Source organism: Canis lupus, chromosome 11 (genome assembly GCF_003254725.2).
Source record: "Canis lupus dingo isolate Sandy chromosome 11, ASM325472v2, whole genome shotgun sequence".
NCBI lineage: Eukaryota > Metazoa > Chordata > Mammalia > Carnivora > Canidae > Canis > Canis lupus.
In genome coordinates this window covers 51,654,661-51,671,004 of record NC_064253.1, presented here as the reverse complement: position 1 = coordinate 51,671,004, position 16,344 = coordinate 51,654,661, and the positions used below count along the sequence as shown (strand labels likewise).

Below are 16,344 nucleotides of genomic sequence, written 5' to 3'. Positions count from 1 at the left end.
GGAGGGACATGCAAAAAGAGACTCAATCAGCATTTCCTCATGGATAGCATGGCCAGGGTGGGCTGGGAACTGGGCAGGGGACCTCCTGGGGCTTGTCCTGACTACTCTGTCCTCACAGCATGCAGCCAAACAGGCTGCGGCCTCAGCTACACAGACCATTGCTGCAGCCCAGCACGCAGCCTCCACCCCCAAGGCCTCTGCCGGCCCCCAGCCCCTGCTGGTGCAGAGCTGCAAGGTGAGACTCAGTGGAAGGAGGTGTGGGAGGAGGGAGACTTTCCCCCAGTCTGTGGGGAGGTGACTCTTATGACATTTTAACCCACAGGCTGTGGCAGAACAGATTCCACTGCTGGTGCAGGGCGTCCGAGGGAGCCAGGCTCAGCCTGACAGTCCCAGTGCTCAGCTGGCCCTCATTGCTGCAAGCCAGAGCTTTCTACAGGCAAGGCATCCTTCCCCACCTCTCAGACAAGACCCTTCCCACCCTCTGAGTCCCCGAGATGGCTCACAATTTTAAGCTTCGCCAGTAGCCCCCAATAGCCTCCTTCCCAGACTGAGCTGCAGCACTCACCGTGTCCTAACCATCATCAGTCCCTGTACCTAAGCAGATGGCATATTGATCTGCCTGCCTGTTCCCCAACAGCCAGGTGGGAAGATGGTGGCTGCTGCAAAAGCGTCAGTGCCAACAATTCAGGACCAGGCTTCGGCCATGCAGCTGAGTCAGTGTGCCAAAAACCTTGGTACTGCATTGGCTGAACTTCGTACTGCTGCCCAGAAGGTACGGGAGCTGACTGGCTTTGGAAAATGAGGGTAGGAGCACCTGGGTAGTGCACTTGGCTGAGCATCCAACTCTCGGTCTAAGCTCAAGGCCATGATACCAGGCTTATGAGACTAAGCCCCACGTCAGGCTCCACACTCAGCACAGAATCTGCTTAAGTTTTTCTCTCTCTCCCACCATGCATGTGTCACTCTTTCTCTCTCTCTCCTTCTCAAATCTTTGAAGAAAGAGAAAACGAGGGTAGAGTTCTGGGATGATGGGTAGTCTGCAGAATAACCTACAACAGGGGTAATTGTATAACCTGGGGCATCCATGGACATGGCAATACATCCTGTGCCTGAACCCCCTTATCGTTCGTTGTAGGCTCAGGAAGCGTGTGGGCCTTTGGAAATGGATTCTGCACTGAGCGTGGTACAGAACCTCGAGAGAGACCTGCAGGAAGTGAAGGCAGCAGCTCGAGATGGCAAGCTTAAGCCCTTACCTGGGGAGACCGTAAGTATTCTTAAGACCTCGTTCTTCATCGGGCCCTGGGGTTTACCTTCCCACCTACACTCTGTAGCTGCCCCTAACCAGCAACTGGGGCAGCCCTGGTGGCTCAGCGGTTTAGCGTCGCCTTCGGCCCAGGGTGTGATCCTCGGGACCCGGGATCGAGTCCCACGTCAGGCTCCCTGCATGGAGCCTGCTTCTCCCTCTGCCTATGTCTCTGCCTCTCTCCCTCTCTCTCTCTCTCTCTGTCTCTCATAAATAAATAAATAAATAATTTTAAATAAAATAAAATATAAACCACCAGCCCACTTCTCAAGTTCCTGATCCCCCGTTCATTCTGCACCTGAATCTCCCCCTTCATCCCTAGATGGAGAAATGTGCCCAGGACCTGGGTAACAGCACCAAAGCAGTGAGCTCTGCCATTGCCCAGCTGCTGGGGGAGGTTGCCCAGGGCAATGAGAATTACGCAGGTATGTGGCCAGAGCCAGGAAGGGGAGCTGACAGAGGAAACCATGGGAATCGGGCCTGGCAGTTAAGGTGCCTTTTCCCTTCTGTCCCCCCAGGGATCGCCGCTCGGGATGTGGCAGGTGGGCTGCGGTCACTGGCCCAGGCTGCTCGGGGTGTAGCTGCCCTGACGTCAGATCCTGCAGTGCAGGCCATTGTGCTTGACACAGCCAGCGATGTTCTGGACAAGGCCAGCAGCCTCATCGAGGAAGCAAAAAAGGCAGCTGGCCATCCAGGGGACCCCGAGAGCCAGCAACGGCTTGCCCAGGTCAGGTTTGGGGAAGAGGCCCAGCTAGACTAGAGCAAAGTCTCATCTACATCATCGGGCCTGCCCTTGACCACTCTTGTCTGGACTCCACCCTTCCCCTAAGTTTTAGAAGGAGGGTCTCAGGCTGAGGGGGTGCGTCACTGAACACCAGTTTGGGGCAGTGTTGTTACTATCAGTTGATATCCTGACTTCAGCCCTTCAGGCACACATCCCCTTTCCTCTTCACTTCCAGGGGTAGTAGAACAGTTCTTTCCTACGTGCCATAAATTGGGGGCGGGGGGCGCTCTCCCAAACGGTGTCCATTTTGGCAACGCTTATCTCCTTTTCCACCTCAGGTGGCTAAAGCTGTGACTCAGGCCCTGAACCGCTGTGTCAGCTGCCTTCCTGGCCAGCGAGATGTGGACAATGCCCTGCGAGCGGTGGGAGATGCCAGCAAGCGGCTCCTGAGTGACTCGGTAGGAGGCCTAGGGTGTGGGGGAGCATGTAGGAGCGGAAGAACTCCAAGCTTTTCTTTCTGCCTCTAGACCTCTCCTTGACCTTGACTTCCCAGATGTACACCCTTTCATTACTCCCAGGGTCTGTGCCCACCTCCCAGCGCTCTATGACCAGCTCTCCCTTGCAGCGCTCCCCATGCTTGCTTCTGACTTTCTCTCTGACCCTGCAGCTTCCACCCAGCACCGGGACATTTCAAGAAGCTCAGAGCCGGTTGAATGAGGCTGCCGCTGGGCTGAACCAGGCAGCCACAGAACTGGTACAAGCTTCTCGGGGAACCCCTCAGGACCTGGCTCGAGCCTCAGGTCGATTTGGACAGGACTTCAGCACCTTCCTGGAAGCTGGTGTGGAGATGGCAGGACAGGCCCCGGTACGAAAAGGCACAGGGCCCAGCTCAGGTGTTAGATGGGAGGTGCCCATGTGCCTGCACAGCCCTGACCTCCGACTGGCTCCCTCCCCTCCTCTTCCCAGTCTCTAGCAATGTTTGAGTGTCTGGGACGGAAGAGCCCTTTTAGAGACAGATAAGAAAGGACTGACTGGACGATGTGTTGACCTTTTCGCCTTCAACAGAGCCAGGAGGACCGGGCCCAAGTCGTGTCCAACTTGAAGGGCATCTCTATGTCTTCGAGCAAACTTCTTCTGGCTGCCAAGGCCCTGTCCACAGACCCTGCCGCCCCCAACCTCAAGAGTCAGCTGGCTGCAGCTGCCCGGTAAGTAGGAGCTGAGAAACCCAGCCCTGGAATGTTGAAGAGCCTGGGGAGGGGACATCTCATGAGACATTCCAGCTTAGGAGTGGTTACACGCAAAAGAGAAATCGTTCGAGACTTCCATGCAAATAGGACCCCAAGAGTGATGACATGGGCATGGGCATGCATGTACTCAGCTTCCTGTTCCTCCCAGGGCGGTAACTGACAGCATCAACCAGCTCATCACCATGTGCACCCAGCAGGCACCAGGCCAGAAGGAGTGTGACAATGCCCTGCGGGAATTGGAGGTGGGCACTTGGCAGGCTAAGTGGTATAGAGGTTGAAGAAGGTATTGTGGGTTTTGGGGTGAAGGAGGTGTCTGAATCTCAACTCTGTCCTCCCCCTGTACAGACAGTCCGGGAACTCCTAGAGAACCCAGTTCAGCCCATCAATGATATGTCCTACTTTGGCTGCCTAGACAGTGTGATGGAGAACTCAAAGGTAAGTGCTGCAAGTGCAGCCCAGGAATGAGGGGGCAGGAAGATGGAATAAACCAGGGGCTCCTCCGGCCCTCTGAGGATAGGGACGGACCCTCCTGATACACTCTGTTTCTCAGGTACTAGGTGAGGCCATGACTGGCATCTCCCAGAATGCCAAGAACGGGAACCTGCCAGAATTTGGGGAGGCCATTGCCACAGCCTCCAAGGCCCTCTGTGGCTTCACCGAGGCAGCTGCACAGGTATTCCCCTGCGACGATCCCTGGACGGCCCCATGCCCCCCTTCCCTGCCTCCTCAGCAGCCTGACACTGATGTAGATAACCAAGAAGTCATGTTTGCAAAACCAACTCTAAGGAAACTGCATTTACCCTCAGTGGAGATGTTTGTCAGCAATCATGGAATACCAACAGTTCTGGTTGCTCCCCTCCCTCCCCCCCACCGAGCCCCTGCTACCTTGGGTTATGGTGACACTGTCCATTCATGGGCTATGCTAATAAGCATATGCAAGTCCTTTTTCACGTAACTACCACTTTATTAGAATAGTACCAGTGACTAAATATCCAATTAATTGAGTTACCACTTAGCTTTGCCTTTTTATGCAACTGTAAAGTATAAAACAACCTGTTAGCTGTGAGAACGTTTTACTTTAGGGTATGAATCCTTAAGTCAGACTGGCTTTGAGGGTTCATCTCAGACTGTTTCCCTAAAGCCCACCAGCCTGCTTCCTCAGTCTCCCCTACCTCCCTTTGCCCTGTCCTGTTGGGTAGCCTATTCTATATGGTGTGACTTATTTCTGGAAAAGCATAAAGAGGGAAAAGGAGAGCCACCATGTGTTAAAGTATAAATCAAACCTTCTGATGGTCTTCTAATCATAAAAAATTTTTGGCAACCATCATACCCATCCCTTCCCTCTCTCCAAATCTCTGAAGAGTGGGAGTGTTGTAAATATCCATGGTTCCAGTAGTCTTCACAGTTTTGAAACTCTTCCAAAGAGGTTTTGTATGTGTGCATGTGTGTGTGCGTGGCAGGGTGGCTTTCAAACCTTTTTTGACTTCTACTTAGAGTAAGCAATACTTTTTACCTTACAATCCAGCAGATACACATCTAAACAGAAATTTGATGAAACCCTTATACCGTGTGTTGTGTTCTTGTTTTTTTTTTTTTATTTTACCTATTTAATCTTCTGAGATGTTCAGACACATATAACAAAACAGGAGAGGTTTTTTTTCTTTTTTATAGTGTAATTATCATTTGTTACTGTATATCTCCACTCACATAGTACCCTGCCTACTAACCTTAGCCTTATGCCCCTTTGTCCTCACTGTCCCTGTTGGATCCCACTGGAGAGAGATTCTTTAGTCTCACCCACCCACATCTTTGTCCCTCCCCAGGCTGCATATCTGGTAGGTGTCTCCGATCCCAACAGCCAAGCTGGGCAACAAGGATTGGTAGAGCCCACACAGTTCGCCCGTGCAAACCAGGCAATCCAGATGGCCTGTCAGAGTTTGGGGGAGCCTGGCTGTACACAGGCCCAGGTAACTTAAGGGAACGGGTACTATGGGCAAGTCTGGGAACCGGTGCTGGGCCAGGATGGACTGACCAAGTGGAGAGGGAGGGAGGGAGATGCAGAAGACGTGGAGATGCGTCTCTGACCTTCTACACACAGCTTCTCCACTGGTGTCTTCTCCTGCCCTGTTTCTTGTCACTCTTGGCTACTGCTAAGTTCATAACTTTCCCATGATGTTTGAGTTCACTCTTCTACTTACTCCATTACAATTTCCCCATCAGTGTGTCTGTCTTCCATTTGCCCCTTCCTGCACCCTGTTCATCATTGGGGATCTCTGTCTCCCAGATCTTCACTTTTCAGTGAAGATCTTTCCTAAGTAAACTCAGTCTTTCCTAATTAGACTTCCAGAGATACTGCTCGCCATTCCCCAACCCACAGGGCTCCTGCCCAAGTGTGTCCATTTCCCTCCTGCCCTCATCATGGCTCTTCCACGTGTCTGTCTCCGCAGGTGCTCTCTGCAGCCACCATCGTGGCCAAGCACACCTCTGCGCTGTGTAACAGCTGCCGTCTAGCTTCTGCTCGGACTGCCAACCCTACCGCCAAGCGCCAGTTTGTACAATCTGCCAAGGAGGTGGCCAACAGCACAGCCAATCTTGTCAAGACTATCAAGGTTGTCAGTGTTTGAAATTCCCAGCCCCCCTCTGACCTGTCCCATCTTCTCTCCTCTAGTCCCTGCATCAGTCCCTAAGACCCTTACCACGTCCTGTCTACCTGAGTCCAAGCCCTTTCCTAGTCATACTGGTCATCACCAGCCTCTCCCCACCGCCTTAGCCCAGGGGAAGAGACCTGGGCTTCACCTCCTTTGCCAACAGTCAGTCCTGAGAGCCTGTCACTCCCACTCCCAGGCACTTGACGGAGCTTTCACAGAAGAGAACCGTGCTCAGTGCCGAGCAGCAACAGCCCCTCTGCTGGAGGCTGTGGACAATCTGAGTGCCTTTGCATCCAACCCTGAGTTCTCCAGCATTCCTGCCCAGATCAGCCCTGAGGTGAGGCAATGTGAAGAGAGAACCAGTGGGTCAGCTGCCTCCTCATCTTTGCAGGAGTCTCGAGATTCAGCCTCCCTGCCTCCTCTCTCCCTAGGGCCGGGCTGCCATGGAGCCCATTGTGATCTCTGCCAAGACAATGTTGGAGAGTGCCGGAGGACTAATCCAGACCGCTCGAGCCCTAGCAGTCAATCCCCGGGACCCCCCGCGCTGGTCAGTGCTGGCTGGCCACTCCCGTACTGTCTCGGACTCCATCAAGAAGCTCATTACAAGCATGAGGTATGGAGGGGGTAGAGAACCTGTGTGACTAGGGAACATACACTGTAGCAGAACAGGGGCAGGGGTAGTGCAATCAGATGGGATAGTGTTGGAGGAGACGTGTTGTCCAAGATTTGGAGGATATGGGGAAAGACAGACTAGCCTTGTTTTAAAGGGATGTTCTTGATGTTGGAGCCTATGATGTATTTACAGGGACAAGGCTCCAGGGCAGCTGGAGTGCGAGACAGCCATTGCAGCTCTAAACAGCTGTCTACGGGACCTAGACCAGGCTTCCCTTGCTGCAGTCAGCCAACAACTTGCTCCCCGTGAAGGCATCTCTCAAGAGGTAACAGGGAACAAGGTTATACGAAAAGTGGCATCTGGGAAGAGGGGTGGCAGACTTGAGGAAGATGGGGTATCCAGGAGTGTGCTCCATAGAGACGTCAAGGGTATGGGAAGAACAGGCCCAGGGGAGAGTGATTTCAATATGGAAGGAAGTAGCAGACCCAGTTCCAGGTCACAGTCAGGGCTCAAGTTTGCTTCCTTCCCAGGCCTTGCACACTCAGATGCTCACTGCAGTGCAGGAGATCTCCCACCTTATTGAGCCACTGGCCAGTGCTGCGCGGGCTGAAGCCTCCCAGCTGGGACACAAGGTACCTAGAGTGACAAGTGGGGACTCCCACGGCAGGGCAGGCAAAGATTCCTGGCCTAGCTGACCTCCATTCAAACCCCTGGCCTCAGGTGTCCCAGATGGCCCAATACTTTGAGCCACTCACACTGGCTGCAGTGGGTGCTGCCTCCAAGACCCTGAGCCACCCGCAGCAGATGGCACTCCTGGACCAGACTAGAACCTTGGCAGAGTCTGCCTTGCAGTTGCTGTACACGGCCAAGGAGGCTGGCGGGAACCCCAAGGTACTGAGAGTGGGAGGGAGGGGCTACTGCTAGTAAGAGGTCGGAGAAACAGGAACACCAGAGCCCACCTCCACTCACTCACTCTGCCCCACAGCAAGCAGCTCACACCCAGGAAGCCCTGGAGGAGGCTGTACAGATGATGACAGAGGCCGTAGAGGACCTAACAACAACCCTCAATGAAGCAGCCAGTGCTGCTGGGGTTGTTGGCGGCATGGTGGACTCCATCACCCAGGCCATCAACCAGGTTAGAGTCTTGGGTGTACCTGTGGTCAGAGGCTTCCCTGGGCCAGGGTCCCTAAGCTCAGTGTCAGAGACCCTGATAATCTTTCTCCTTACTCCATCCGCCCCCCTCAGCTAGATGAAGGACCAATGGGTGAACCAGAAGGTTCCTTTGTGGATTACCAAACAACTATGGTGCGGACAGCCAAGGCCATTGCTGTCACTGTTCAAGAGATGGTGAGTTTGGGAGAGTATAAGACTAACCCCAGAGAGCTTAGTTTGGGCATAACTTTACTTCTTCTGTTGTCACCAGGTAACCAAGTCAAACACCAGCCCTGAGGAGCTAGGCCCTCTTGCTAATCAGCTGACCAGTGACTATGGCCGCCTGGCCTCACAGGCCAAGCCTGCAGCTGTGGCTGCTGAGAACGAAGAGGTAAGCATGGGGGCAATTGCTGTGAAAGCCTTCCCCTGCCCCTCACAGAAAATCGAGGTGGCATGGCCCTTGTCCCCATCATGTCAGCCTGTGGGGCCATCCCACCTTTCCTCTAGTCTTCTATAGAAAGGAGAACACACCCCCAGGGCTACTCCACTAAAGAGTGATCAGGGCTCGTATAGGGACAGGACCGAAGTCAAAGGGGTAGAGGAGACAGCCAACAATCTAGAGATTTCCTGGTCTGCCAACCCTCCTCTGGGCCTATGGCTGCTTCTGTGCTCTTTTGCAGGCCTGTAATCTCTTCTTAGTTTTTCCTTCCCCAAGCTCTTGACTTTCCAAGAAAGCAAGTAATTGGATCTTACCACGACACACCTAATCCCCAACCCTAAACCCCTCCTTAACCACATCCAGTCCAAATTGTAAGCCATGGCCCGCTGATTCAAATATCCCAGCATAAAGTGCTTCTCCCCCACCTCCTCACCGTGCTTAACATAATCCTCACCAGTTGGTGCCTACATGCTATTATTTTCCATGTGTAGGAGGTGACCTCCTGCCTGAGGGATATGAAACAGGAAATCTGCATGCTGGGCACTTCTTACCAACCCTTTAGTCTACGATGCATGTTCTGTTAGGTTCTTGGTGACTCCTCCAAGCACAAGCCCCGAGTACTTTTCGTAAAGCCCATCTCCCTCTTCCATCCCCTCCCAGATAGGTGCCCACATCAAGCACCGGGTGCAAGAGCTGGGGCATGGCTGTGCTGCTCTGGTCACCAAGGCAGGCGCCCTGCAGTGCAGCCCCAGCGACGCCTATACCAAGAAGGAGCTCATAGAGTGTGCCCGGAGAGTCTCTGAGAAGGTAACTGTGCTCATCCCCGTGGCCCCCCAACCCTGCAGCCCTGCCCAGTCTCCTCCGGCCTTCCCTGCTATCTCCCCCATCCCTTCTCCTGAGCACCAGTGACCTTTCCCTTCCTCAAGGCATTGACCAGTCACCACATGACTCTCCTCCCCCAGGTCTCCCACGTGCTGGCTGCGCTCCAGGCTGGGAACCGTGGCACGCAGGCCTGCATCACTGCAGCCAGCGCCGTATCTGGCATCATTGCCGACCTTGACACCACCATCATGTTCGCTACAGCTGGTACCCTCAATCGCGAGGGTGCTGAAACTTTCGCCGACCACCGGTGAGGAGGGAACCAGGCCTCCCGGAGGCTGGGTGGGGAGTGAGCTCAGGAGAGACCGCAGGGCTTGGGGGAAGGCCTGGGAGGGGCTGACTAAGCTGGGCCTCCCTCAGGGAGGGCATCCTGAAGACCGCAAAGGTGCTGGTGGAAGACACCAAGGTCCTGGTGCAGAACGCAGCCGGGAGCCAGGAGAAGTTAGCACAGGCTGCCCAGTCCTCCGTGGCCACCATCACACGGCTTGCTGATGTGGTCAAGCTGGGTGCAGCCAGCCTGGGAGCCGAGGACCCCGAGACACAGGTATCCACCTGACACCCCAACTTCTGGCCAGAACCACTCACTGCCTGTTCCCCCTTTTCCCTCTCACGGACCAGAGCCTCTGCTCCCTGATGCAGGTAGTGCTGATCAATGCAGTGAAAGATGTGGCCAAAGCCCTGGGAGACCTCATCAGCGCCACAAAGGCTGCAGCTGGCAAAGTTGGGGACGACCCTGCTGTGTGGCAGCTCAAGAACTCTGCCAAGGTCAGAGGGAATGAGAGCAACATCAGGAGAGGGGAAGATTGGTGCGCTTCCCCCTGTTCCTCAACATGACCCTCTCTCCAACTCCTCTGATGCCCCCAGGTGATGGTGACCAATGTGACATCACTGCTTAAGACTGTGAAAGCCGTGGAAGATGAGGCTACCAAAGGCACACGGGCCCTGGAGGCAACCACAGAACACATACGGCAGGAGCTGGCGGTAAGCAAGAGTCTGGGGCACCAGGGACTTGGGTCGGAGAGGGATAGTGACAGATTGTGAACCTGACTTTCACAAATATTCACAGAAGTGTTAACAGTCACACACATTGTCCTTGCTCACTGCCAGACTTTGTAAGTGAACTGTGCTGGTGTCTTTCCCCTCCTCCTTCTTAGCACTTGACAACTGCCTCCTCCCACCCTCCTGCTCTCTCCCCGCCAACAGTGATCTCCCAGCCACCACGTTCAGTGGGCTCTTCTTGGTCTTCATCTTTCTCAGACATTTCTAAAGCATTCTATTTTGCTAACAAGTTTTTCTGGAATTTTTTCCTCTTTGGCCCTCCTGACTCTTGTCTTGCTTCTTCAGCACCTCTTCTATAGTGTCATGGAGCCACCTCCAGCCTGGTAAATGTGGAGGCTAGCCCAAACTGGTACAGATCACCTGCTTTCTCTATCCTTTTCTCTGACAAGCTTAACCGGTTCCATGGTCATTCTCTAGCAAGTTGACTTCAGTTCTAAGTTTAGTCATTCACAACCGCCTGTTTGACAGACCACCAAGATGCCAGGTCCTCCAGCTTCTGGCCATCAGACACTTCCTCTTACACCAGTAGCCACTTCCAGTCATGCAGGTTTCCCCTAAATCACCTGTGACTTCCTAGGGGCTACTGCTTGCCCTCTGATCTCCCCTCCCCTTCCCTCCTCCTCTCCTCCAGTTGCTGTCATTCTCCTCTCCTTCTTATCCTGCTCATTTCTGAATTCACCTTTCTATTACTGTCTTTGGCGATGCCCAAACTGAAACTCAACCTTCTGCCTCCTAAACCTGACCATTCCCTCCTCTTTCCCATCCCTTTCAGTGGTACCTTTTAATAACTCAGATCCTAAAGCCAAGAATGCAGCTATAATGTCCATTTTTCTCTCATTCCCACATCTAAGTGCATCACTAAGACTTGTCAGCACTTCCTTTGAGTGTATCTCATTTTCTCTTTGCCCCTCTCTCCCACCTCCACCTGGTCCAAACCATCACCAGTCCTGCGGTATATGTATGCCATACTATGCTCCATCTGCACTGCCTCTTCACTCATCACCCCAATGCACTCTCTGTATGCAGGGGCCAGAGAATGTAAATGAGGTTATGTCACTTTGCTGCTTGAAACCTTTAGTACCCTGGTGTCTGTGGTAAAATCCACACTTATTACCATCACCTTCCAGCCCCACGGCCTCCCCCCGTCCCCTCTTGTCCTGCTCTCCCCCCTCCCGCAGTCCCAGCCCCAATATATGCTGGCCCCTCCTGCTGCTGCTCCTTGCACTTGCTCTATTTCAGCTTCCTGAATATCTGGCTCCTTCTAGTCCTTCAGGTTGCAGCTTAAACGTCCTCTCCTCAGGGGTGCCTGACTGGCTCAGTCGGTGGAGCATGCAACACTTGATCTCAGGTCTGTGAGGTCGAGCCCTACTTTGGGTGAAGAGATTACTTTAAAAAAGTTTTTTTTGAATCTTTAAAAAAAAAAGGCTCTCTCCTTCAAGAGGCTTCCCTGGCCACCTACCGGAGAAAGGACCTCATTTTTATTTCTCAGCACAGCACCTGCTTTATTTCCTGGACAGCCCAGTCAGTATTTTATTTTTCTATTTGTTTACCTACTTATTGTCTGTGTCCAAAATGATAGTGTAAGGACAGCTGGGTGGCTTAGCGCACGTTGCCTTTGGCCCAGGGCATGATCCTGGAGTCTCGAGATCGAGTCCCACATTGGGCTCCCTGCATGGAGCCTGCTTCTCCCTCTATGTCTCTGCCTCTCTTTTTGTGGCTTTCATGAATAAATAAATAAAATATTTTTTTAAAAAATGATAGTGTAAACTCCACAAGAACATGGGCCTTGTCTCCTTCGTGCCCCATTGCATCCCTAGCACCTCACACAGAATCTACCACCTGCTGATTTTTAATTTGCTGGATGAACACATACGTCAAAATATTTTTATGACTTACATATTATATAAAATTCTAAGTTTCGGGCAGCCCCAGTGGCACAGCGGTTTGGCACCGCCTGAAGCCCAGGGTATGATCCTGGAGACCGGGGATCGAGTCCCACGTCGGGCTCCCTGCATGGAGCCTGCTTCTCCCTCTGCCTGTGTCTCTGCCTCTGTGTGTGTGTGTCTCTCATGAATAAATAAATCTTAAAAATTCTTTAAAAAAAAAATTCTAAGTTTCTTGGTCTGATCCTCAAGGAAGGCCCCATCAACCTTTTGCTCCACTATCTCTATAATTCTAGAACGTTTCTTGGTACTGTCTCCCTTGGCATCCCAGCTATCCATGGCCTCCTGTTTACCTAAAATGCCTTCCTGTTATCTAGATCTCTTAGACCCAGCCCCTCACCTCCACTACTCACTCCTTCAAGGCTTCTCTATAGTTTAGGAATAAAAGCCCAGCTCAGAGGTTCTTCTTAAATTTGAAACAAATAAACTCTCCCCCGTCGCTTCGGTCAGAAGTGGCCAGCAGCCTTATGTTAGCTGTGATCTGTGAACTCCTTCAGGGTCCTGACCCACAATGAATACTTGATGAATGCCCCTTATTGAGCATGTGGGTGAATGGATCAGATTACATCAGCAGAGTGCTACACTGTCTTGAGTCTCACTCACTGTACAATTTTTCTTCTTGTTCAACCCCCAACAGGTCTTCTGTTCCCCAGAGCCACCTGCTAAGACCTCTACCCCAGAAGATTTTATTCGCATGACCAAGGGTATCACCATGGCAACAGCCAAGGCTGTTGCTGCTGGCAACTCCTGTCGCCAAGAGGACGTCATCGCCACAGCCAATCTCAGTCGTCGTGCTATCGCAGATATGCTTCGCGCTTGCAAGGTAAGAACCCTGATAGTAAAGCGGAATCCTAGGTGGTATGGCTGCTTTGGGGCAGGCCACGGGAGGGGAGAAAGGCAGGGTCTTGGGAGTCCTGGAGCTCTTTGGGATCCTAATGCTAACTCTCTGGGACAGGAAGCAGCTTACCACCCAGAAGTGGCCCCTGATGTGCGGCTTCGAGCCTTGCACTATGGCCGGGAGTGTGCCAATGGCTACCTGGAGCTGCTGGACCATGTGCTGCTGGTAAGGAAGGCGGGCGTTGTCTGCTCCCTGTACCAGCCCCCCTGAATGAGGTCTCCTCCCTGTGTGCTTCACACCCAACTGTCAATTTGTTTGTTCAGAATGCCTCCCCACCCCACCTTCTATTTCCCAAATCTGTTCTCATTCCCAAGCCTCCCTTCCACTGGGGCCCCATCATTCTTAGCATCTTTGATTTTCCCGCTCACGTCTTCCTCTTCATTTCTCTTTTCTCCTCTCTTCCCACCTGACCACTCCCTTCTTTACCTTCGATGTCTCTTCTTTCTTCTCATTTCATCACTCTCCTTGCTCCTTGCCAGCCGGTGAGTGACACACGACACGGCCCCACTGTCTCCACCACATGTGTGGTATGGTGCCCAGAGCGCACCTGCACAGAGGGCATGGGGTTTGAGGGCTGTGGTGTGGAGCGGTCTCTGAAGGGGGCAGGGGTCACGGTCGGCCCTGTGTCTGAGCTCTGGCAGAAGCTGAAATCTGATGCTTTTGCTCCCTGCCCTCTTTCTTCCCCAGACCCTGCAGAAGCCAAGCCCAGAGCTGAAGCAGCAATTGACAGGACACTCCAAGCGTGTGGCTGGTTCGGTCACTGAGCTCATCCAGGCTGCTGAGGCCATGAAGGGTGAGGGATGACCGGGGGCAGGAAGGAAGGGCAGCCTTTTTCATGGGGAGAGCTCTGCCTCCTGGTTGGCTGCTTTGAGCCGCCCTCTGCTCATAGTCCCCACAGGTGCCAGGTGCTGGGGACACTAACCATGCTGCCCAGTGCTCCTGACCTCTCTGCTCTGCCTTAGTCCTTTTCTTCCTCCCTTTGCCCCACCAGGAACAGAATGGGTGGACCCAGAGGACCCCACGGTCATCGCTGAGAATGAACTCCTGGGAGCTGCAGCCGCCATAGAGGCCGCAGCCAAAAAGCTAGAGCAGCTGAAGCCTCGGGCCAAACCCAAGGTCAGGCCTCTGAGTCCCTCTTCCCGCCCGCCTACTGGCAGATTATCCCCACCTTCACTTTGCTTATCTTTCTGGAACCTTTGTCTGTTGTAGGAGGCAGATGAGTCCTTAAACTTTGAGGAGCAGATACTGGAGGCTGCCAAGTCCATCGCGGCAGCCACCAGCGCCCTGGTAAAGGCAGCATCCGCTGCCCAGAGGGAACTAGTGGCCCAAGGGAAGGTACGCACTCAGATACGAGGAATGGGAACAGCAGCAGCTTTGCTGTCCACACTCAAAATGATGGGGGGCGGGCGGCTTTTACCCACCCATAGAGAGTGCAGGTCTTGAGTAGGCTCCCCCCTTCATCCACAGGTGGGTGCCATTCCAGCCAATGCACTGGATGATGGGCAGTGGTCCCAAGGCCTCATTTCTGCTGTGAGTACACAATCCCCACTAGGTCTCTCACAGGGAGGTCTGCAAAGGCAGGAGAGGGGAAAGACCAGGGCAAGAGGCATATTCTAATCTAAGCCTCCTCACTTTAGGCCCGGATGGTGGCTGCAGCCACCAACAATTTGTGTGAAGCCGCCAATGCAGCTGTACAAGGCCATGCCAGCCAGGAGAAGCTTATCTCATCAGCCAAGCAGGTGGCTGCCTCCACAGCCCAGCTCCTTGTCGCCTGCAAGGTCAAGGCTGACCAGGACTCTGAGGCAATGAAACGACTTCAGGTGAGGAACCCTAATGGTCTGACTGTATCTTGGGCTGTGCTGCTTTTTTAAACCTTTACCCCCGGGGCACCTGGGTGGCTCAGTGGTGAGCATCTGCCTTTGGCTTAGGTGTTGATTCCAGGGTCCTGGGATCGAATCCCACATCAGGCTCCCCATAGGGAGCATGCCTCTCCCTCTGCCTATGTCTCTCCTTCTCTGTGTTTGTCATGAATGAGTAAATAAAATATTTTTAAATAATAAACCGTTACCACCAAGACATGTTTTTCTGTGAGGCGGTAGAGAGACTCTCTCAGCTGAGTTCCCTGCCTCCCACTGCCTTCTCTCTACCCAGGCTGCTGGCAATGCAGTGAAGCGAGCCTCGGATAACCTGGTGAAGGCAGCACAGAAGGCTGCAGCCTTTGAAGACCAAGAGAACGAGACAGTGGTAGTGAAGGAGAAAATGGTTGGGGGCATTGCCCAGGTGAGCTTTGCCCCAGACGCTCTAAAGGACATTGTCAGCAGGACAGTCACACTGCCTGCACTGGCCCCATGACCCTGTAGCCCAGGCATGTACTCGCTAAACTGAGTCCCGGATCTCCATCCCTCAGATCATTGCTGCACAGGAAGAGATGCTTCGGAAGGAACGAGAGCTGGAAGAGGCGCGGAAGAAGCTGGCACAGATTCGGCAACAGCAGTACAAGTTCCTGCCTTCAGAGCTTCGGGATGAGCACTAGGGCAGCCACTTCTATTTAATGCAGACCCAGCCCAGAGACTGTGCCTGCCACTACCAAAGCCTTCTGGGCTGTCGGGCCCAAGCCGCCCAACCCCAGCACTCCCCAAAGTGCCTGCCAAACCCTGGGCCTGGTCCTCCCCAGTCCCGCTGCACATCCCCTGTCCCCTCCCTGACTCCAAGTGCCTTCATGCCCTAGGGCCCCCTAAGTGCCTGCCCCTCCCTAGAGTATTAACGCTCCAAGAGTATTATTAATGCTGCTGTACCTCAGTCTGAACCTGCCAGGGCTCCTGCCCGCTCCACCCTGCCAGCAGCTTCCAGCCAGTCCCCACAGCCTTGGCTCTACTCCTCTTTTTTTTGATACTGTCTACCCCAACCCCCAACTACCTGTGGGGGCCACGGGGTTGTAAGCCCCAAACAGGTCATGCTCCAATAAAAGTGATTCCGCCTGCGACCTCTGCCTGGCTTTGTGAGGAGATGGGAGAGTCCTCTTGGGGAAAGGGAATGCGGAGGAGAGACTGGGATTCGGTTCTGTCACCAAGGTCATCTGGCTCAGAAATGGAGTGGGGGCTCATGATGGCAATCTGCCCCCTGCGGCCCCTTCCTCCTCCTTGCACCCAGATCCCCAAAGTCACCAGAGCTGGGAAGCCGAGAAGTCCTATTCCTGTTGTCCCCTAGCTCACTGGCCAGCGCCTACACCTCACCAAGTGTCATCCTTCTACTGCTAGGACAGCAGCTGCCACTGCTCTTTGTGGCTACCAGGGACACTCCGTTCTTCATAACTGCTCATGGTATTTGAACAAATCCAGTTCCTGGCCAAACTCAAATTTCCAAAAGCACTTTTGATGAAAAGAATAAGCCTATAAGATACAAGTGTCTGAGCCTCAGAGAACTATGGCCACAGATTTGG

At 53.5% G+C, this 16,344-nt stretch overlaps 1 protein-coding gene across 4 annotated transcripts in view; it reads left to right on the top strand.

Annotated features, from left to right (window-relative positions):
- Positions 1-15,888, top strand: part of TLN1 (talin 1) — a 32,693-nt gene extending 16,805 nt beyond the window's left edge. For all 4 annotated transcript variants that reach the window (XM_025432855.3, XM_025432852.3, XM_049116250.1 and 1 more), the window contains 36 exons: positions 119-235; positions 323-436; positions 638-772; positions 1,136-1,264; positions 1,626-1,728; positions 1,822-2,030; positions 2,366-2,485; positions 2,695-2,892; positions 3,093-3,232; positions 3,423-3,516; positions 3,620-3,709; positions 3,825-3,947; positions 5,098-5,241; positions 5,722-5,883; positions 6,119-6,259; positions 6,354-6,535; positions 6,728-6,860; positions 7,066-7,167; positions 7,256-7,426; positions 7,521-7,670; positions 7,781-7,882; positions 7,959-8,078; positions 8,787-8,933; positions 9,089-9,255; positions 9,366-9,549; positions 9,645-9,770; positions 9,870-9,986; positions 12,645-12,830; positions 12,963-13,070; positions 13,593-13,698; positions 13,897-14,021; positions 14,115-14,240; positions 14,373-14,435; positions 14,543-14,725; positions 15,057-15,185; positions 15,313-15,888. In XM_025432855.3, the coding sequence (XP_025288640.1) occupies positions 119-235; positions 323-436; positions 638-772; positions 1,136-1,264; positions 1,626-1,728; positions 1,822-2,030; positions 2,366-2,485; positions 2,695-2,892; positions 3,093-3,232; positions 3,423-3,516; positions 3,620-3,709; positions 3,825-3,947; positions 5,098-5,241; positions 5,722-5,883; positions 6,119-6,259; positions 6,354-6,535; positions 6,728-6,860; positions 7,066-7,167; positions 7,256-7,426; positions 7,521-7,670; positions 7,781-7,882; positions 7,959-8,078; positions 8,787-8,933; positions 9,089-9,255; positions 9,366-9,549; positions 9,645-9,770; positions 9,870-9,986; positions 12,645-12,830; positions 12,963-13,070; positions 13,593-13,698; positions 13,897-14,021; positions 14,115-14,240; positions 14,373-14,435; positions 14,543-14,725; positions 15,057-15,185; positions 15,313-15,438 (4,872 nt within the window). In that variant the 3' untranslated portion in view covers positions 15,439-15,888. The remainder of the gene's footprint in view (positions 1-118; positions 236-322; positions 437-637; positions 773-1,135; positions 1,265-1,625; positions 1,729-1,821; positions 2,031-2,365; positions 2,486-2,694; positions 2,893-3,092; positions 3,233-3,422; positions 3,517-3,619; positions 3,710-3,824; positions 3,948-5,097; positions 5,242-5,721; positions 5,884-6,118; positions 6,260-6,353; positions 6,536-6,727; positions 6,861-7,065; positions 7,168-7,255; positions 7,427-7,520; positions 7,671-7,780; positions 7,883-7,958; positions 8,079-8,786; positions 8,934-9,088; positions 9,256-9,365; positions 9,550-9,644; positions 9,771-9,869; positions 9,987-12,644; positions 12,831-12,962; positions 13,071-13,592; positions 13,699-13,896; positions 14,022-14,114; positions 14,241-14,372; positions 14,436-14,542; positions 14,726-15,056; positions 15,186-15,312) is intronic.
- The last annotated feature ends 456 nt before the right edge of the window (positions 15,889-16,344 follow it).